Source organism: Neopelma chrysocephalum, unplaced genomic scaffold, assembly GCF_003984885.1.
Source record: "Neopelma chrysocephalum unplaced genomic scaffold, ASM398488v2 Primary Assembly neopelma1_22, whole genome shotgun sequence".
Classification (NCBI taxonomy): Eukaryota; Metazoa; Chordata; class Aves; order Passeriformes; family Pipridae; genus Neopelma; species Neopelma chrysocephalum.
Genome location: NW_020897689.1, coordinates 24,513,616 through 24,535,047, shown reverse-complemented (window position 1 = coordinate 24,535,047; position 21,432 = coordinate 24,513,616). Strand labels below are relative to the sequence as shown.

General features: G+C 48.3%; 1 protein-coding gene and 1 long non-coding RNA gene across 4 annotated transcripts in view; one reads left to right on the top strand and one right to left on the bottom strand.

The window, feature by feature from the left end:
• LOC113963845 overlaps positions 1-3,833 on the bottom strand; it is a 34,418-nt gene extending 30,585 nt beyond the window's left edge. For all 3 annotated transcript variants that reach the window (XR_003532978.1, XR_003532980.1, XR_003532979.1), the window contains exon 1: positions 3,674-3,833. This is a non-coding gene — a long non-coding RNA (uncharacterized LOC113963845). The remainder of the gene's footprint in view (positions 1-3,673) is intronic.
• Positions 3,834-4,575: 742 nt separating this feature from the next.
• GATA6 (GATA binding protein 6) overlaps positions 4,576-21,432 on the top strand; it is a 29,978-nt gene continuing 13,121 nt past the window's right edge. The window contains exons 1-6 of the mRNA XM_027675289.1: positions 4,576-4,660; positions 5,987-6,915; positions 10,275-10,441; positions 13,753-13,878; positions 15,266-15,353; positions 15,488-15,594. Coding sequence (XP_027531090.1) covers positions 6,006-6,915; positions 10,275-10,441; positions 13,753-13,878; positions 15,266-15,353; positions 15,488-15,594 — 1,398 coding nt within the window. The 5' untranslated portion in view covers positions 4,576-4,660; positions 5,987-6,005. The remainder of the gene's footprint in view (positions 4,661-5,986; positions 6,916-10,274; positions 10,442-13,752; positions 13,879-15,265; positions 15,354-15,487; positions 15,595-21,432) is intronic.

Below are 21,432 nucleotides of genomic sequence, written 5' to 3'. Positions count from 1 at the left end.
GCAGCAAGAACACCCAGAAACTTTCCCCCAGGGTTTTCGTGTCAGATCCAGCAGAAGAGAGCCCTGAAAGCCTTCCCTAGCACCCAGGCAGGAAAAGACAGTGATCCGAGGGGTCCCCCATGGCTCCGGCCCGGGGAGTGCGCCGGGCTCCCACCCCGCGGCCCCGGGCGGTGGGGGCGGCGGCTCTCACCCTCCCGCCGCCCTGTCCCCTCGGCGAGGTGGTGGGACACAGGGTGGGGGCCTTTCCTTCTGGCCTTGTCTCGAAACGGGTTCTTTCACCCGGTGTGCCAGAAGCCAATCCACACACAGAGTCGAGGTACTTGATATATCTCTACAGTTGTGCGCAGAAAGGGGTTGCTGCAATTATTGTGTGTGTGTATATATATATATATATATATATATTATTCTTTACCACAAGGCATAAGTGCAACACAGGCCCAATGCTTCGTAGTAAGGGCATGGAGGTGCCCATTCATTGATAAAAGCGTCAAAATCAGGCTATTTTAGTCACCGACCCTTTAAAACTGCCGAGAAGTAGTACAACTAATCCTTAACTCATTTTCAAAGTCCCCGTGTATGTGTTTGGAAAGAGACAAAGCGCGTATGCGCCCATTGGACAGAAGCATCTAAGTCATAACTATGTTTTTTAGGGTGCTGCGTGGGTCTGCCTCCCAGTGACCCCGAGAGCTGGAGGGCATCGCCTTCGTCCTGTGCGCCCCAGCGGGGCTCAGCGTGCGGGTACTGCGGATCGCCGGCTCCAGGAGTCAGGTTACGCAGCAACAGGAGCCTCCTCCGCGCGTTTTGTTGATTTTAATATCTCTCTCTCTTTTTTTTTAAAGGTTGAAATCATTAACCAGCCGGACCTCGGATACTGGAGGGTGGGCAAATAAAAAGAAGCTGCAGATCATTATTAAAAAAAAAACACAACAAAACACACACACACACACAGAAAACCAACCAACCAAACAAAAAAACCCCCAAACCCCCCAAAAAACAACACACAAAAAAACCCCAACAACAACCCCTCAACCACCCCAAAACAACAACAAAAACAAACAAACAAAACAAGCAAAAAACCAAAACAAATGCTTATTTGAGCGTCAAGGGTTGAAAGACACCGTGGAAATCACCCAAAAGCACGCGGCAGAAGGTCACAAGTGACGGGGAAGCTGCTTACTGAAGTGGGGAATAACCTTCTGCCCCACTCCCCACCGCTGGGCACGGCTTCAACCCAGGGGAGAACCGAACCACCAGACAGGAGCGGGCAATGATCCTCGGAGCCTGGTCAGGGTGTCCTGTCCAGGGCCGGGGCAGCCGCGGAGCCTGGAGTCTGCTATCTGCGTCCAGCAAAAAAGGCTGGAGCTCAAACCCGGCCTGTGAGCACCTGGCAGCCCTTCGCCAGGAGTTTCAGAGAAAGTAAAAAGAATCCCTCCTCACCCTTGAGAATTTTGGGGTGCCCCTTCCCCACGGGACACATCTGATCTATTGCAAAGGGCACGTTCGCTATGCCCGCCCCCGTCCTTGCTGTGGTGTGTACAGGACGCTGCTGCTTTGGGGGTCAATTTGATTAACCACTACCCTGAGCTCCACAGGGCTGTCCCGCCCGGCCCGAGGTGGAGGTGATGGGTGATGTCAAAGGCCCCTATTCCTCTGAAATGCCTCCCGCGGTGCCTGCGGCGAGAGCGGGAGCCCTGCCCGGAGCCGGCCGGCCGGCAGCTCCCCGCTGAGCTGGGCGCGCCTGAGCGCTGCCGGTGCCCCGATCGATAAGTCCGCTTCAATGTCACAGCGGCTGCGAAATGGAAACACTCCGTATCGTGGGGTGGCCTTGATAAAAGTATATTTTAAGTAGTGCGGATAAGGGAAGGGGAGAAGAGAGGCGGAGAGGTGCCGGCACGTCGCCCGTAATAACCGCTGCGCTTATCAGCCCGGCCTAAACTCCCCAGCAGTTTCTAAAGTACATTAAGTTACATAAACATGTCTCGGAAAAGAATACACTCCAACCTGCGATAGTCACCGAGGTGACCCCTCGTACCGCCTCACACCCGAACCCGCCGGGCCCCCACGGTCGCAACACCGCGAGAGCATCGCGGCCTGACACGGCGGGCGATGCCCGCTGCTCCCGGGGCTGCCCTGACCGAGGGGCGGCGGGGATGCGGCCGGACCGAGTCTGCCCCTCCTCCCTAGTGCATCCCTGCAAAGGGATCACGTTTGCAGAGACCCGGGAGTGGGGAAAGGAGCTACTGCTCTGCACTTGCACATGTCTTTCCCCCAGCCCTTTTTTGGGAGGCTGAAGTGCCCACGAGGGAATTTGCCTTAATTGGATACGAAACTCTCTTTTTTTTCCCCCAATCTGCTTTCTTCCCTCTTTGGCCACAACGATCAGGAGCGACGGTTACCTTGCTGGCACCACCTCCCCAGCGGCGTCTTCCCACAGCGAGCATCCCCCCGGCCGCAAAAATGCTCCCGCACAAGCACCCCCGGGTGCCTAACCCAGGCCCGGGGCAGGAGATACCTGAAAACCTCCCGGAGCCCCGGGGCGAAAGTTACGTCAGAAGAGTGGGATTTGGGAAAGGAGTGACGTAATTAAGAGTTAGGAACCGGAGACTATATTTGAGCGGTTCGAGAGCAAACCCAAAACAGAGAGGAAAGGGGTGACTGGAAACGGTTTCCCACGCTGGTCCCAGTGTAAGCTGGGTTTTCTTATCGTATCTGTCGGAGGAAATAAAATGAAACTTGTAGCCCGGCTATAAGGTAAACAGGGTAATCGGCAGTAAAAAAAAAGGAAAAGAAAAAAAAAAACCAAGGCGCCTGAAGTGTAAAACACGGGTCACTTTGGAGTCAGGGAAAGAGGCGCCTGCCAGGCCAGCGCGGCCGTTCTTCTTCACAGCCACCTTCAACTTTCGGGCAGATACCCCCCGGCCCGGGCAGGTTCCCACTCCCTACCCTGGGGTTACATGGGCACCGGCGTGTGCCGCTCGCTTGAAAAAGCCCTCACGGTATTTCTCGCATTATATGCACCGTTACATGTGTTTGAAATACTCTCGGGTTTAAATGGAAAAGAGGTATCCAAATGACTGAAAGGAAATGCGGAGTTTAAAGCCGATAGCTCGGCACTTTTCAGCACACAAATTTGCAGTGGCAGCACCCAAGCTGGGGAGAAGCGGCGTGGGCATCAATTCCCTTGTCCCTTCTTGTCGCACATTTGCAGGTAAAAACCATGGGAAAACGTTTTACGTTGCAAGTTGGGATCAGAAAACGAGTCGGGCGATGGCAGACAACAAATCCCTGCCCACGATTGCAAAAGCTTATTTTCTATTTAATATTGAACCCACTAAAATACACCTAAAAATAAAAAGAAATCACTTCAACCTGGCAGGGTGACCGATATTATTTAACGATATTATTTAGAGACAACTGACAAGAAGGAAGTATAACCTTTAATCGTACAATGTAATAGAGAAACGGTTTATCGAGAAATTGTTTTCCGACCAAACGTCTGCCGCGCTATACGACAAAAATTAACGCGCATAATAAAACTTCCAAGTCACAATCGGTTCACCCACGCCGGCAGACCGGATGGCTACAGTCAGAGTTTTACCGTACCCCCAGCACTGCAAATTCTTCACCTCCCGTTCACCTTGCCTGGAAAGACCGAAAGAAAAGCTGTGCCTACCCCAGGAACGACAGCACCGCGCATCAGCAGGTTTGGGCTCGGTTTCTGTCGGGAGGGCTCATGCCTGCCGGTTGCCGAGAGCTGGGCTCTGCTCTAGTCCAGCCTTTTGCCGCCGATGACTTTTTCTGTACAAACTGATGATGACAGATATCCAACTGATAACCTCTGGTGAACGAAGTTATTTTAATTTCCAGTCACTTTCCTGCTAAGTACCATATCAGTTTGTACACAGCTGAGATAAGAGGGCTGGGGGGGGGATAAGAAAGAAACGGAGGGAAAATGCCTACCGCCAGCTGCTGGGATGGACACATCCCACAGCTTGCTTTGGCTTCACCTGACGGTTGGGGCAACTCAAGGAGGAGCCACATTTTTTACCCTCGGATAGCTCTTATTTTAACGAGCAAAAATAGGGAGATTTGGGGGAGGGAAACCTGGTTGCTTAGGGCGAGAGCCAGGCACACATCCTTCCGGGCCGCTGCCAGGGGATGCTCGCTGCGATGCCGGGAGGCGCGAAGAAAAAACAAACAAACAAACAAAAAGCTGAATATTCACCATAAAGAAGACATTATCCGGGGAGGAGGGAAGAGTGTGTATTATTTCTGGTTAGAAAAAAAAAAAAGGAAGATAAAAGACTGTGGCATCTGGAAAGGCAGTCCCCCCTCTGCTACTTCCCGCTCCCCAAGGAGGGGTCCGTAGTCCCGTAGCTGCGGGCACCCCACCCCCGGGATTGAGGCACGGCGGGCCGGCTGGTCGCCGGGACTGGCACCCCTGCGGAGCCCCGTGTTTGTTTAGGGCTGGCCGAGCCCAATCAGGGCCGGCTGCCTGCAGTTTTCCGGCAGGGCTGCGAGAGGCGCCTCCTCTCTCCTTTTTATACATGAGCCGGCGGCCGCCGCCGCCGGACTCGTCGCCACCGCTCACCCTCGGCGCACTGGATTTACCGCCCGCCGCGGCCCCGCGCCTCGGCCCCATGCGGGGCATCGGCACCAGGTTTGGCCCCCTTCTCTTTCTTGCCTCGCCGCGATTTCTCTTGTTCTTCCTCGCTCTTCTGCTCCTGCCTCTCCGCCCTCGGCCGCTCTGAGGGCAGCGCGGCAGCGGCTGCGCCTGGCTGGGGGAGCCCGAGGGAGACTGTGTGGGCAAACATCCGATGCCGGTGCCTGGAGCCCTTATCTGCCGGAGCCTTATCTCCCAGTTACCTCGCAGGAGGGAGAGACGTTATTTGGTGCCTATCTGCGAGGGGGCTCTGTGTGTGTCCTGTATTCTTGTGCCTATGGCTATCTGAAGAGCCCCGAGGTGGGCTGAGAGCGGAGAGCCTCACCGCCCGCTTCTCTTGCTGTCACTTCTCCGCGTCCCCTTTCACTTTCTGCCCCTTCTCCCTGAGGCTGGGCACCGGACGCTCTGTGTCCATCTGTCTGTCCGGCCTCTCTCATGCCGGCGGCTCCGAACTGAGCCGGTCGACTCGGGAAGGGTGTCAGCCTCTAGAGTTGTGCTCGGACTCGAGGCAGGCCCTCAGCCAGGACTGTCCGCTGGCACCAGCCTCTGCGGCAGGCACATCCCACCCGGCCCGGCCCCTTCCCCGGTCCGTGTCCCGTACCCTCCGCGCACACTTCGGCCCCTGGCCGTGCGCATCTCCCGTTTCACGGGTGCCTTTCCCTCCTCCTTCTCCTCCTTTCCGTGACCTTGGGCTGGAAATAAGCAAACAAGCGAGGCGATGCGCGGAAAAGCTAACATTGCTCTCCAGAGAAGTAACCTTAAAGGGATCGCCTTACTAATTGTTTTCTCGGTGGAACCGAGTCAAATGACTCATTCATTGAAATAATCATAACAACGACAGCAGCCAAGGAAGGGGCTGCGGCACAGACAGGGAAAAATGTCCCTCGCCCCCCTCTCTCCCCACGCCCTCCCGCCCACCTCTCCCCGGCGTGCTTCATGTTCAAATCCGCAGCCCGGGATGCGAAGGGAGAGGGGAGCAGCCCGCCGGCAGCGCGGGGAGCGGCGTCGGAGCCGCAGCCCTGGCCCTGCGGGACTGGCGACTCGCGGCCCGTGTTGACCTGGTCTGCCTGATCCCATACCGCCGGGGGGAGGGACAACAGCGCCGAGGCGACATGACTGATTAAGCGTTCAGAGGGTCCAGATAAGCCCTGATGAATCTCATTACGGGAGGGAGACGGGCTGTCCTGTTTGCAAACTTTGTTATTATTGTTTCTCTCTCCCCCCCTTCCCTGCTATTCTGTGTCCTCCTTCCCCGCCCTGCCCTGCGGACCCCCACCTCCACTCCTCCTCCTCCCCTCCTCCCCTTTCCCCATCCACACCCAGCGGCTAGAAGGGGACCTGGATGGCCGTGGCTGAAGGCGGCTGGTGCGCGGTGAAGCGGTGTGCTGCGGACGCCGGTGTTCCCTCCTGTCCCTTCGCCACCAGGGAGCCGCACCCGTCTCCTCCTTCGCCCTCCTCCTCCTCGTCCTCCTCCGGCTCCCAGGGTGAACGCGGCTCCTCCAAGACTCCTCGGCCGGAGACCGACGACAGCCACCGGCCGGCCCCGCCGCCGCCCCCCGCTGCCGAAGGCAGGTCTCTGCTCGCCCCCTACGTGCACTTCGGGGCCCCCCACCCCTCCGGCCGGCTCAGCTGGGAGGACATTCTGCTCTTTGCGGACTTAGACCAAACTAACAAGCTGATCTGGTCCAGCCGCGGCCCCAAGCTGAGCGCCCTCGGCGCCGAGCAACCCGAGGAGATGTACCAGACCCTCGCTATCTCGGCCGCCCAGGGCCCCACGCCTTACGACGGATCTCCGGGCGGCTTCATGCACTCCACGCCCAGCTCGCCCGTGTACGTACCCACGACCCGCGTGGGCTCCATGCTGCCCACGCTGCCATACCTGCAAGGCAGCGGGGCGGCCCAGCCCAGCCACCCGGGCGGCGGCCACGCCGTCTGGTCCCAGCCAGCCGCGGAAAGCCCCTCGTACAGCACCGGCGGCGGCTCCCACCCCTCGGGCCGCTTCCCCTATTCGCCCAGCCCGCCGGTGGCCAACGGGGCCTCCCGGGAGCCCGGTGCCTACAGCAACAGCCTGGGCGCCAGGGACCAGTACAGCCCCCTGGCCCGGCCGCTCAATGGCTCCTACCCGGGGCCCTACACGTCCTACGTGGGGCCGCAGCTCACCCCCGCCTGGCCCACGGCGTCCTTCGAGAACTCCATGCTGCACTGCCTCCAGGGCCGGGCCGCCCCCATTCCCGTCCGGGCACCCAGCGCAGGTAGGACCCGTTGCCGGGGGCGCGGGCAAGGGCGGGGCGGGGTAGGGTAGGGCAGGGAGGGTCGTCGCATGTCGGGGCTGCCCGCTGGAGTGGCCACGGGGGTGCCGGGGCGCGCGGGGTTCGCTGGCAAGATGGGACGGCGTGAGGCGGCCCTGGTGCCTGTGGCAGGATGGCAGTCCCGACACCATGGCTTTTTGGAGTGAAGGTAGCTGTCGTCGTTTGTGTTGGATTAGGGGGGAACACAGCCCCCCAAAGCGGCGTTGTTTGGAGTACGGCGATCGGGGTTACAAACCCAGAGATCCCAAAAGGAATTGCCCAGTTTAAACCTAGTTTTTAATTTTTCCAAACCCTTACGTTCCTCCTTTTCCTATATGTGGTTATCTGGCCGAGAAATGGTGACAAATTCACTGCAAACGTTTTTCTTGTAGCATAAACGAAAATTGGTAGGGCTCTCTTAACCCATTTTGGATTATTTCAACTACAAAATACTGCTTCGTTAAAAGAGAAAAGCAACAAAGCAAAAGCTCGGATATGAACTAGGAAATCTCGTTTATAAACTGCTGTTAAAATACAGCACCTCTTGATGGGGTTTTGCTTTCATTTCCGAGGTGTCCCGTCCTTACTTTTTATTTTAGTGTGGGAAGTTCTTGGAGTCATTAAATTAATTGTAGAAGTGGAGGCTGAGCTGCAATGATTTAGTCAGAGGTAGAAAGATTAACGATTATTGCAGTTTCTTTAGCTTTAGAATATATGTATGTATATATGAATAAAAGTGTATAGAGAGGTGTGTGTGGGTATGTATACATATTTTTATATATTATGCACATATATTATGTATATGTTTTTATATATATGTGTGTATGCATACACACGCGCATACACAGATTTGATCAGCACTCGCTTTAATCGTAAACTACCCACCAGGTGGGTATATTTTATAGACACCGTGATTTTCTTTCAGTGCAGTGTTGTGGATAATTACCCCATGGCTTTTTTATCTTTCTGTAGGGGTATACGTGATGCTCGTCTCTTCTCTCGATGACACCCGGTAGATTTAAGTATTTTAAGCTTCCCACTTGGTGTTTAATAACATAACAGAGAGAAGTAGTGGTGCTAAGAAAAGCCGGGTTTCAGGGTGACGGGGAAGTTGAGTTTTTAACTCAGTTTCCAAAGTTATAAAACTAGGCGATGAAGGAAAAATAAATCTGTTGGGGTTTTCGTTGTTGTTAGGTTTTTTGTTGATGTTTCTTTTTTTCCGGGAGAGACGTGGGGTTGGGGAATCTCGCGGAAGGGAGAGGAGAAGGATGAGTAAGAAGGAGCAGAGAAGGGAAGGAGCTGGGCGCTGGTGGAGGTTGGGGCAGGAGTGCCAAGCCAGCCGCGGAGGAGCACGCCAGCTTCCCCTGGTCCCGGGGGTCTCTCTCCTGCCCTTGTGCCTCCGTTCCCCAGTGCTGGGAACCGGTGGGGCACGGGCTAGCCAATTTTTCGATGAGGGAAGGACGGGTGTCAGTGGAGCCGCATCGCGGTGTAACGCGGGGCAAAGCAGTCCGCAGTTCCTGGGCCACACGAGTTTTCTGGTCCTGCAGTGCAAAACGCGCCAGCAAAGCCGAAGCCACGCGTGCTCCCTTTTCAGAATTGTAGGAAAATTGTCAGGGAAATTGTAGAGGAAATATATTTTTTACGGTTAACTATTAGACAGTTTGACAAAGCTTGTTTATTGTTACTCGTAGAGATATTAAAACAGTATCTAAAATTAAAACTTTATTTTGTTTTCTTTGAAGATAAATGTATTACGCGTTAAGAGAAAATTTTTTTTAAATGCCCGAGAATTATTGTCACGGCAGAATTTGTGTCTGGAGGCACGAAGGCAATGTTATAAAGTAAATAGCTGAGACAAATAACTGTTTAACTTCCAGCGTCCTTGAAGCCTTAAGCATTTTCCTGATTACAGTCTTCTGTGGCGCTTTTAGTGCAAAAATGTATTAATCTTAGCGATGTGCTAAGAGCTGCAAGCTGACAGTGTCAGTTGAACTGTGCTCTCTGGAGCAGTGCCGTGTGCCCGTTCCTCTTTAGCGCCTAATAATTTGCAAACGAAGGGAGGAGAGAAAAGTATTTGGGTGGGTGCGGGCCAAAAGGCCGTTTCTTTCCCAGCCGAATGCCCGCCGTGTCACCTCAGCCCTGTCTCCAAAGCTGCTCGAGGTTTATAAGCTCTTTTTCGCTATACAGCGAAACGTAAAAGAATAACCCGATGATGAATTAAGGCAGGTAGCGGAGGGAGAAAAAAAAAGAAAATCAATGATGAAGCTCTTGAGTCTGAAACAGACATTCCCAGCTTCGACTCGAAAGCTGCTGTAGAAATCCAAACTCTCCTTTTTTTATTTCTGCACAACGTGGCACCGTCCATGTAAAAACCGTGTTTATTCCGCCCTCCCCTCCCTGAAATATGGGGAGTTGAATCAGAACAGGGATTCGCAGGGTTGAAGGTGTTAGCTTTTATAGGTGGATTCTCTCCTTCCCCCTCCCCCCCCGTGCATTTAGACCTTATTTTCCTCTCAGTGTTCAGTAACTATGAAAGCAGGAGGCAGAATACCGCGTATTTGTCCATTTCCTCCGTTTCCTACCAATTAGCTCGAATTTGACCAAATAGCCGAGGCAAAGTGGTCGCTGCCCGTCGCTGCCTTGCCACACCAGAGCCCCAAACTCTGCCTCTAAACTTAAAGCTTTACTAGTTGCTTTACTAGAGGCATTTAAAATAAAAGTCGAGGTAAAAAAGTTCTTGCCTAGCTTCGACCCTGGGGAATTTTGGGCAAAACGACCACTCCTTATATCCGGCTCCCAGGGTGGCTCTGCAAGTGGGTATTCTGGCAGGCACCTAACTCCCCTCTCTGCTCCCCTCAAAAGCCAAGCGCACCTCCCTTTCCACCCGGTGGGCACCACGGAGGGGGTTTCGCCCCTCGAGCGGACCCCGGCCGGCTTTCCCAAGGGCCAGATCCCGACGTGAGTGCAAGGCGGGCCTGGAGTGACCGCTCCGGCGGGCCGGTGTCCCCCAGCCCGTCCCGGGGCGCACCGATTCCGCTGGGGTTCGGAAAGCAAAGGCTGCGCCGGGCCCGGTACATCTAAATAAATAGAAAAAAAAAAAAAGAAAAAGGGGGAAAAAAGGAAGGGATTTTGTAAAAAAATCACCGCATGTTCGCCGTCGCTGCCGGGGAATTGCTTTTCCGAGGGCTGAACAGCACCGTTTGCTTGCTCGCACGGGGCCAGTCCTTCGGCGCGGCGGGGCCGGGGCCGCGCTACGCGGGGCTCCGCTGGGCTCCACGCCCGCCTGCGACCGTGCCCCACCGCCTCTCCCTTCTGCCCCCCAGAGCTGCTGGAGGACCTGTCCGAGAGCCGGGAGTGCGTCAACTGCGGCTCCATCCAGACCCCACTGTGGAGGAGAGATGGCACCGGCAACTACCTGTGCAATGCCTGCGGGCTCTACACCAAAATGAACGGCCTCAGCCGGCCCCTCATCAAGCCCCAAAAGAGAGTGGTGAGTGGGGAGGGAGGGGAGGAGGTGGGCGAGAGGAGCTGTTCCCCAAGGAACCCCCAGTGAGCGCTAGCCAGGGAGAAACTGGGGGCAAGGATGTGGGAGAGCAATCAGAGTGTATTAGCCCGGTGGTCTCCCCAGCTTCAAAACCGAGTGGGGCTCCTGACCAGTTTTGCAGGCGAAAGTGGTCACGATGAGGAGCAAAAGGGCTGGCAACCCTCTGCGAACCGTTTCGGACCCACCTTCAGGCCTCGCGCTGGCGAAATCGCCCTCTGCCTCCCCAGTAAGCTCCACACGGGGCATGGGCCAGCCTGGCTTTTTGAGCTATGAATCCCATCAGTGAGGGGGGCTTCAGTGGCTTGGAAGAAATTTGTGCTGGTGATGTTGGGCATTTCCAAAAGAAAAAAAATCAAGGTTGGAAAGTGTTTGTTCAGAAGGCTAGGAATTTCTCCAGACCTGCTTTGTTTGCTGACAGCTCGATCCTTGGGAATGTAAGCAAGTTTTGTATATAATTCAAAGAAAACCAATTGTTTAAACAATGATAATAGCCTTTGTTTTGTTTTACTCCTAAGAAATGAGCGACAATTTTTCTAAAAATATACTCATAAAACTAGGGGGGGAAATAAATAGTACAAACCAGAACCCCTGTTTATAACTCAGGCTGGCACTGAATAGGCAAGGAGAAAATTTAACAAGCGGGAACTGCACATTTATGTTTAGCAAATCTGGGTGGAGGTCAGCATTGAGAAAGAATATGCTCTTCAGTAATGGCTGTTACCGAGCGAGCCACAATAAATCACACCGGTATAATCCAAGCTGATGTTTGGACCCCTGTGTATGGAGACAGTGTATCAAACCCATCAGCCTTTCAAGCGCCTTTCAGTCACGCCAACTGCTTCGCTCCGTGACTATATTCCTTGTGTTACAACGTCTACCGCTCTTTATTTCACAACCGTTTGAATTTAGGGTCCTTACAGGAACGAGGGGAAAAAAAAACGCACGGTGATCCGAGCAGACAGTAAGCACTCGAGAATCAAACCGCCCCTGCTTAAAGACCTTTTTTTAAGCCAAAGAGTTAATTTAAGCCAGACGTTAATTACTGCTAGGTGCCCGTTTTTTCTGTCTGGTCGTTCAGTAAATTTCATGACACAAGGTGTTATCACGAGCAACAAAGGCAGCGGCGGAGGGAACAGATCTGCTAATTATCTCACGCATCAGAGCCCCACTGTCTGTGGCACCCTGGCCCAAGGCAGATTTCAAGTAGCTGATACTCGGCTCTAGCATTTCTCTGTTTCTTCTTTTTCTCTTTTTTTTTTTTTTTTTTTTTTGAGGAGGAGGAGGAGGAGGGGTGGGGGTGAGGAGACTAAAGCAGAGTCAGACTACAGCCCGATTTCAGCCTGACACCTCAGCGAAATAACTCTGAAATAGCTCTGCGTAACAATCCCTACCGAGTACCCTGGCCATAACTATAAATCAACTGTGGAAATATGTAGGTGAGAAGAGAAAATGTTTTGAAAACGCTAAATATGTTTAGATTGCCCCGAAGTTTCTGATAAAATTCCTGCAGCAGAAAAGTCATTTTAGCTTCAAAACATGCCAAAATTCTCCTGTTTGTTTAGATACGGGAATAAGCTAAAGCTATTGAAATAAAATATAGGAAGATTTATACCAGGCTGCATAGGAAAGAGAAAGATTTAACAGAGTGAAACATCTGACAGCATTTCACTAGCAAAGAAAGAAAATGAAGCATATGTGTTTAAGACCAGCTTTCTTTTACTCGATGCACAAAAAACTCATATTGAATCAAGGGTGCGATTTGAACGCTGTGTGCATACGTATTTAATAGCGAGGTCAAAAATTTCATGAGACTTGGATTTTTAAGATTAAAAACTACATGTGTGTACTTCAGCCTATATTACACTTGGCTGGGTGGTTTGTTTTGTTTTTGTTTTCAGTGCAATTAATAATGGATTACTGATTCAAGACTACAAAATTTGTATTTAATCTGGAGCTCTTTAGGAGCTGTGGTGTAAAATGACGACTTACTGCTAGAGACACTCAAACAGATAAAAATAAAGAAACTCAGTTATTGCTCTGGAATATTCTTCGTTCTCAAAACATTTTTATCAGTTTCCCAAGTGGCAGGCAGATCTGCGGTATCAAAGGTGACCCAGTTACATCTAACAACCCAGCAGTAAATGATTCAAGAGGAAGGGCATTGTACCCTTGAGTTAGTAATTTCAGTTATAGATGCTTTATAGTCAGAATAAGATTAATGCAATCCTCTAAAACTGACTTCTCCATGTAAACTTGTTCAGCTGCCAGACACAGAGCTAGGCACAGATTTTTTTATATTTTTTTTTGACAATGCGATACTTTGAAAAAGACTAGATTTATGATGTAGTTGGAATTCTTTGCTTGTGATGAATGTAAAAGAGATCACTTGTTACAGGAACTTTTATAACCCATTCACCTTCATTTCACATGTTTATGAGGACTGCCTTCGCTTATGATATACAGTCTGCGGCCATAAAGCTCTAGGTTATACGGTTATTTCTGATACAAGATTGCTTCATCTTGGCTCCAAACTCCACGGAAGAGTGTCATAAATGGCTTGTTTGCCATGGGGACCTTGTTGTCACCCTCCAGTTTTTCTGCTGCCTGAGGGGAAGCTCTGCTCTGTAAAACATGCTCCCAAGGCACGTTGCTTTTTGTGTGAGGATAAAATGGGTGATGATAAAAAGATCTTTTTACAGAGATAATGCTATTGTACATGTTGCCCCTGGGATGCCCAGGAAAGTTTTTCCCAGCTGCAGTGCCACTGAAGGCAGGTGATTAAAGTGACTGATTTTTTCCAATGAGTTGGGAGTATCAGTGGCAGGATCAGAGCTACCTCTTCACCCATCACACAGGGGAGAGTGCACTGAACTGGCTGGAGAGGCGGCACAGGAGTGATGTGCCTTCTCCTCAGCTGGATGGAGCTATGCTGGAGATGTTTCCTAGCTGTCCTGCTGGAAGAAGAATCAATGCCTGGAGGTCTGAACACAGGTCTCTGGGTCAGCAGCTCCCAAATATGAATCGTGCCTCTGCTGTGACTGCCTGGGGTTGCAAACTCTCAGTACCTCTTCACATCAGCTTTCCACTCTCTGTAATGAGGATAATTCTGTTCTAATTCTGGGATGTTGCTGATAGATATGACAAAAAAATCTCATACCATGCCAGCATATGTTAAAGTACTTCTTATAAACCATAAAGACATAAACCATGTGCTCCTGCCTGCCTGTTCATGCACGTTTGCCTGTGCTTAACTCCAGCCTTCGTCGCGGCGGCTGGGCTTGTCCTGTGCCAACTGCCACACCACGACCACCACCCTGTGGCGCAGGAACGCGGAGGGTGAGCCCGTCTGCAACGCCTGCGGCCTCTACATGAAGCTCCACGGGGTAAGTGGCTGCTTTGCTGAGGGAAATTTCCTGCCAGGTCTGGTGCTCCTTTGGGGAAGGGGGGGGTCCTCCTGCTGGCAGATGCCTGGGGTCTTTGGGGGCTGGCACTAAGCATCCTCAAGTCGGGGGGGTGTTTCTGTTGATCCTATTGGTCTTGACCCGTGACTTGGACCATGGAGTTAAAAAACGATGCATAAAACAACTGAAAATTGTGTGACATTAGAAAATACTTATACCAGTTTAGCATGCTGTGCTTTTGACAAGTTACGTGTTTGCCACTATAGTCTCTCAACAGATTTTTATAAAGTAACGACCTCTGGATGAACAACAGAGGTCTTTTTGCCACTGGGATTTAAAACAGCTCTTCAGTGGGGAGAAAAACCCTAGACCTTTAATAAGACATTTTTTCATAGCTATGCCAACAAAACTTCAAATGTAATTCAAACGATAGCTATGCCAGCAAAACTTTAAATGCAATTTCAGCCTTTGCTAGGCAATAAAAGATGAAAAAAAAGCTCTATCCCGAATGTGATGGAGTACGTTTTAGGTGAGACCCCTGTGGATTGCGTTACGGTCAAGCAAAAAGTGTTTGAAGAGCTAGGGCGTTAGGAGTGATTGAGACGTGGTCTAGGCCTCAAGAAAAAAGTAAATTATGTCACTGGTTTAAACATTATAATGATAGTAAGCATGCACCTGAATTGCCTTTCCCCACACTGGTGTTGTCATTAAGTTAAAATATATTTTAAATCGATTTTTTCTGTATGATGATTATCATTGTGATGACACAGAACACGACAGTTATTTTTGAGCACATATAAATTTATCAGTATAAATATAAATTTGAAAACTATAAATCTGTATTGGGGCAGAACTGCTTATAAGAAAAATTACTAAGTTGATTATGGCCTAAAGGTTCCATCCTAAGATATTTACTGGTGATGATCTGGTTTGTGCAGCTGGTCCACAGGATGAGGAGTATTTTTTCTTCTCATATGCATTCTTCCTTTCCAGAATCAGGCACTGGAGATACTTCCTAACTGACTGGAATAAGGAATCAAGGATCAGATATACCCCATCCAGTTTAATTTCTTATGACCTATTCCCAAATGATGCTGGTTTTCCTTAAGTGTATGCTGTTTTTCTGTCTAGTTTACATCAAGAAGTTTCCCTACTTTTTTTATTCAGCTAAAACTTCCCTTGAATCAAACCATTGCTTTACCCAAATAAAATGCAAACTTTTTATAAAATCTGTACTGTGGAATAGGAAAAATTGAGTTGCTATAGAGGCATTTTCAAAGACTACACTTGGTCTTGTAGTGTATTTTGATTTTTGATATTAGGGTACATATACAACTCTATGATTGGTGTGGAAATTTAATTTTTTCAGGTTCCCCGACCTCTTGCTATGAAAAAAGAAGGAATTCAGACGAGGAAGCGAAAACCTAAGAACATAAATAAATCAAAGGCATGCTCTGGTAAATATAAAAAGATAAGGAAGTGTAGCAGCAATAGTTTATAGTTGTTTGGGGGTTTTTTGTTTATTTTCGGGGGTTTTGTTTCTTCCCTGGCTAGAAAATATTTCTTTTAATACCAATTCCCAATCTTTCAGGTAACAGTACTACTGCAGTTCCTATGACTCCAACATCCACATCTTCTACTAACTCAGATGACTGTAGCAAAACTGCCTCTCCCAGCGCACAGACTGCAGCCTCCGGGGTAAGTGTCTGTATCTGTAAGCAGGCTGATCACTGTGCAGTGTTATCACAGCTTTTATCTTATCTAGCAGAACAATAATCTAAATAAACTTTCCAGTTTTGTTAGCTGATACTGGAACAGGATTTTCAGAGGATAACACATATAGCTGTAAACAGAACGACAAGCTGAAGTACTTTACAAACCTCTTCATTAAGATCTATATAATTGTTATGATTAAGTTAGCCACAGCTTAACCCCAGACATTTTGTTTCGAGATGTTCAGGTTCTTTACTTTCAAAGGTTTTCTTTAGGAGGGAAGACAATAAATCATGCCCAGCCGATCCTTTCAAGAAACAATTGTGCATGTACCCCTTTTTTTCTGATACGATCTGATAAGAATTTATAGTTCAAGGCACTGCTGCTGATGTCATGTTTTTCAAAAGCGATTTCATATATATATATGCATTTTTATGCATTATCCCGAATACCTGGTAAACCCCAGCAAAATGTTGTCCTGCTGTATGAAGTGAATCATAAAAGCTTTTTTTAAAAACTAAAATGTGCGATTAAATCTCGATCCAGACCCAGCAGAAATCAGGCTGGAGTGCCCTGCTGATTGCAGTGTGCAGGGGTTCAGCCCTCTCCCCACAGGCAGCTCCTCAGGGGTCAGATGCTCAGCATCTGGCAACACTGAGCTCCAGAGCGGCACCAGAGGACTGCTGATCATCCCCTGCTTTAGTTTTTATTTTATGTCTTGTACTCCAACCGTCTCAAACTTCCTTTCTTCACTCAGCATGTGGAATAAATACTACTGCTAAAGTTGTGAAGCTTCATGTAGATTATTTTCTAACCCCTTGGCTAGACTTATCTGTATCCATTATCACTTCTCGGCCTTCTGTATCCCTTAATCTGCCACACAAATTCTTTGAAAAGGTTTCCTAATGTGGTTTTCTGTAGCTCTTTATTAATAAAATGAAGACATTGTTTATGATAACTATTTTTCAATGTCTTGGCGTTCCCAACATCCAAATTACTTTCAATAGTTTAATTTCTGATGAACAAAGTTTCATTGTACAAGGGGAAGAAAAAACCCATTTTTTAGTAAATGTGATTGTTTGTGGACTGACAGGGCCACCCAATTTCAGGGGCACTGGGTTTGGGGTTTGGATCCTATGAGACTAGGATATTACTAAAAGAGCTTGTCTTTGACATGAGAAAACCCTGTCAATCCAATAAAATAAACAGATCACATCAAAGAAAGAGAAAGACCAATTGAAAAGTGAACTGTTTCAGTTTCAGAATGAGTTTCAGACTTCCCCAATGAACTACTATGCACTATTTTAGGCTCTCCCCTAATATTTGCAAAGGAAAAAATGTAGCCAAATTTTCCTTAAATTTTCCTTACATTACCTTAAGTGGTACTAGTGACCCTGAGCAATATGCTGAGATTTATATAATGGGTAGAAAAGGAAGCACAATCCCAGCTGAGACCAAGGCAGCGGTGTAGGCTGGGGAAGGAGAGGCCATATAGATGAGATCCGATTTCCACTATGCTGTTGCCTTCTTGGCTGGCTAAAGCCTGACTTCCTTTCTGTAGTCCTTCTCCCTAGAAAAGTATATCAAACATGTTATTAATAATCTTTATGTTAGAATTGTAATAGTACCATTTTTAATATGATTCTGCTGCGTGGAGTTTTGTGGGTATCAGAAGAGAGTGAGTGGGGTCATGGTTTGTGAGCCAAAAGACTCCTTGAGAGCTGTTAGCAACTAAGAGCAACTCCCAGGGACCCTGAGGCTGCTCTTAGTTGTGTGATGGCATCCTCAGTGCCAGGACTTCAGTTCTTCCTGATTTTTCCATAGTAGATCAGGCTGGGAGAGGACACCAGCACAACAGCTGGGGAAATCTGTCCCCTTATATCCAACAGGCAGGACAGTAAAACCTGCACAGGTTTTTCCTCACCATGATTTGATCAGATGTGCCTTGCATATGCAAAGCATTTACAAATACCCTCCCCGTTGCGAAAAATTTCAATGAAAGGAAGTAATGGAGAGAGACTATGACATGCTGAAGAGAGGAATTTGCAGCAGCAACCCAATATATGGGCATCCCCTGACTCCCTCCCAAACTATGTGAAGGGCTATTGATCTCCCACCCCTCCACCCCAGCCCCGTAACTATGTAAATGAAGATGTCACATTCTTCACTTGAGCTCCTGGCTTTGTCCAGGAATCTGTAATTCAAAGCACTGAGGACTGGGGAGACTGGAGGTTGAAATTAGAAGGAGGTGGCTGTTAAGACTGGATCCTGTTGCCCCAGACATAATTTGCCTGCAAAGGATGCAAAATAATTTCTTAGGGACCTAAATCCCATGAAAGGGACTGATCACTCATAAAGCCCATTGAAATTGTCATGAGTAAAGGGGTGTCAGCATTTTAGAGTGAGGCAGCCTGTAATCTGATCACATGCTGAAGTAAAGATACTCTACTAGACTTCTATTTTCCTTGATTATTTTTATTTTTCCCTTTTGAGTTGATCCATCGATAGGTCAAAGGTTTGTAATTATTCCTAGAATAAGCAATGGCTTTGCACAAGGAGAATAAACTTCTCCAGGTTATGTCAGGAGGGAAAAAACCCTCAGATGGATGAATCCAGTCTCTATAATCTTTAACAAGACCAGCATTGATTCCAGTTACTGGTCCTGGTGACATTGCCGAAACACGGGCACCTGCTGGAAGAGCGAACCTGGCTCATTCTCCACATGTTACACAACAGGCATGGCAACTTGTTTTTGCTTTGCTCTGTTTTCACTTCTCCAGCCTTTATTCTGTGAAGAGGGGAAAAATGCCAAATTGACATTAGACAGAGAAATCTGATGACATTTTAGAAACTGTTGTGTGAAATTCACAGCAATATCGTTGCTAAATGAAACAGAGAAAATGAATTCCTCTACTGGTACAAAAGCAATTTATTATGCCTTTTATGGGAGGCTGCCAAAAAAGTTTCCAGTTATGTAGAAATCTAATGGAAATGAAATTCAGCAGAATTCATTTGTGTCAGTAACATTCACTTTTTGCCCTACCTTTCTTAATCTCTGTTAAAGTAAAATAAAGAAGGGAGGGCAGAAAAAGAGAAGGCCAGCAATTACTCTTGGCAATGTCTTTGAGACTATCCATTTCATGAAGGGAATATTACATGATGCCAATTTTGAGACAAATTAACAAGAACCTTAAATGTTGATTTTACGTTCCAGTTGAAGTTTAAACATTTAAAAGATATGATTAATGAATTTTTGTGAGGGCAAAGTTGATATCAAACATCCAAAAGTGTAGAAGTGTTTGGATCGGAGACATTTTGTTGTCCCATTGTAAAGTTACTATTTGCCAAATTCACATCTGGATCTAGGATTTAGGCCCATTTCTGTTTTCCTAAGAAGTATAAGTACTGGGTGTCCTGTGTTACTAATATGGAAAGGGTCCAGCTGCATGATATATGAAGTTGCCTTCTATCCCTGTAAAAAGAAGATTTGAAGGTTTTAGACAGTCTGCATCTGCATCTATACCTGGTCTCCCTTTGATGCTGCTGAAACTGTACAGAGAAAAGCTCCACCAAATAAGTTACTAAACAAAGGACATGGTCTGTAGTGCAAACCTGTCCATTTCCATGCAGGAGCTCCAACAACTGTGATAACCAGAAGGACTTTACTCCCTTATTAGGATAAAAGGCAGTATGAAACCTGCTGTAAAATCTGCTTTTTATGGCAGGACATGGAGGCTCCTTGAGCCAGGCCTGATGTGAGGAAAGGCTCAGCAGCACCAGGGGAGCTCTTCGTTGAGAAGTCTTTCCTGTGTCCTTGCCTCCAGTTTGGAGGTTTCTCAGAAGGACCATAATCACACACCACAGAATAACATGGGAGGTAAAACAAGTGCTTACTTCCCTTGGAGGTTTACTCGACCTCCAAGACCAAAGAGGATTGGCTCTTTGGTGTTTTAGGGTGGGAAGTAAGAGAGCTGACTGAGATGGCCTCGGCAGGTGGTGAGCTAGTAGGAAAATGCAGTTTTAACTGTCCCCAAAATGCCAAACAGATGGGGCTGGATTATCTGGACAACTTCTCCTGCATTTGCTTTCTTTTGTTTTCAGAAGAAGATTCGTGATCTGGTTAGAGGTGGTATTGTTAACTCCTGTTTAGGCAGCAAGTGGGTAGGATGTTCATGCAGGGGAATCAGGCTCCATACAGTATGTCCCAGAGTCTGGATGAACCAGAGACTCGATCTCTTAAAACAATGTACTAGCCATCCAGATATTGGGAAGTTGAATGTCCAGGGGCTCTTCAGATTATCTGATGATAAGATTTCAGTTGTTATAGAATAATTTTGTAGCCGTTGAGACAGTTGCAACGAGAAGACTCATCAGCATGGTTGGTGGAACTTTCATCTAGAAAATGGGAACACGGTGCCTCAGTCCTGGTATGAGTAAATATTTATCTAAACCAGGTGGAATAAGATCGAGAGGAGGTATGAGGAACATGGCAACCATACCAAATAGTGTGGTAGACAGAGCATTGTGGGACATCTGACACTCTCATTTAAATCTTTCTTAGTCTCCTACCTCTTCTGCATTAGTCCTCACTCCTGGACAAAATGGGAAGCTACTTTATTCCCCCCCAGTTTCATACATGGAGTCATTAATTTTCTTTGCTCTGTGTACTTGTATCCAAAAGAGAGCATTTAATTTTGGTATGAAACAGAAGGAAGCAATCCATCTTTTTTGTTTCAGTAGGGAAAACCAAGGAAAAAGTATTTTTGCTTCTACACCAAAATTCTGTATGCATATGGACACATACCTTTTGCTTGGTTTTGTTTTATTGCCAAAGCAATAAAGTCAGTTACTCATACAGCCCTTGACAGCAGTGGGGTCATCAGTTTTCCAAGCCATGCTGGAAGTTGCCTCCCTTAGGAAATTAATGAAGTATTAACCACAGATTTATGTTGCTATAATACAAAGGAGAGATTAGAAGATATGTAAACTTACACGTCTGCAGTATAAACAAAAGGATCAATTGGACTAATGAGAAATGACAATTTTGTGTACTAAGACGATCGTTACATGAGAAAAAAAAGCCGTCATTTTGCAGTGCTGAGACTTGCTCTTCATAAACCAGGGAGTGACAGTATTGGGAAAATGTGCTCCTGATGAGGATGGCAGTTATTGCAGGGAGGCTGAGGCTGGAAAATTAAGAACTCCACTGTTTGGCACAGCACCTTATATGTGAAAGCAGTCTTTGCAAATGTGTTTTGGCTGACTGTGGTTATCATTTAAGTGTAGCAAAACTAAACTAGGCTAACTGAGGAGGAAGAGAGTCTCAGCTGAGACTCTGCTTATTACAGACTTAGTGTAATGTCCAAAATTCATGGAGCATTTTGAACCTGTGAAATGGATAGAGCAAAGGTCTATCTGGTAGCGCAAAGGTCTGGATCAAGGCCCTTCACCACCCCCTCCAGCTGTCCTTGCCCAGAGCATTTCCCTCTTGCCTGCGGAGGTGTGGGAGAAGGCCAGGGGGAAAAGAGTCCCTCTTCTCTCCCTACTTTCTGTGGTGGGCAGATGGTGCAGGAAGGAGCAGATGGAAGAAAGCAGGAGTCTTTCAACCAGAGCTGCTGATGCTGACCAGCACAGGCTGAGCAGCCTGGTTTTGATCTGGAGCAGCTTCAGTGGGGATTAATTCGGCTCCAAGGTGCTGACAGCAAGTTTGGGTACGATCTAGGTGTCTGAATCCCTCTGTGGCTCTGGCAGAAGTCTCCCTGTGCACATGGTGGGCAGGTCCTCTACAGAAAGGCCACCTCTGATCTGGACAACCTACCGGGG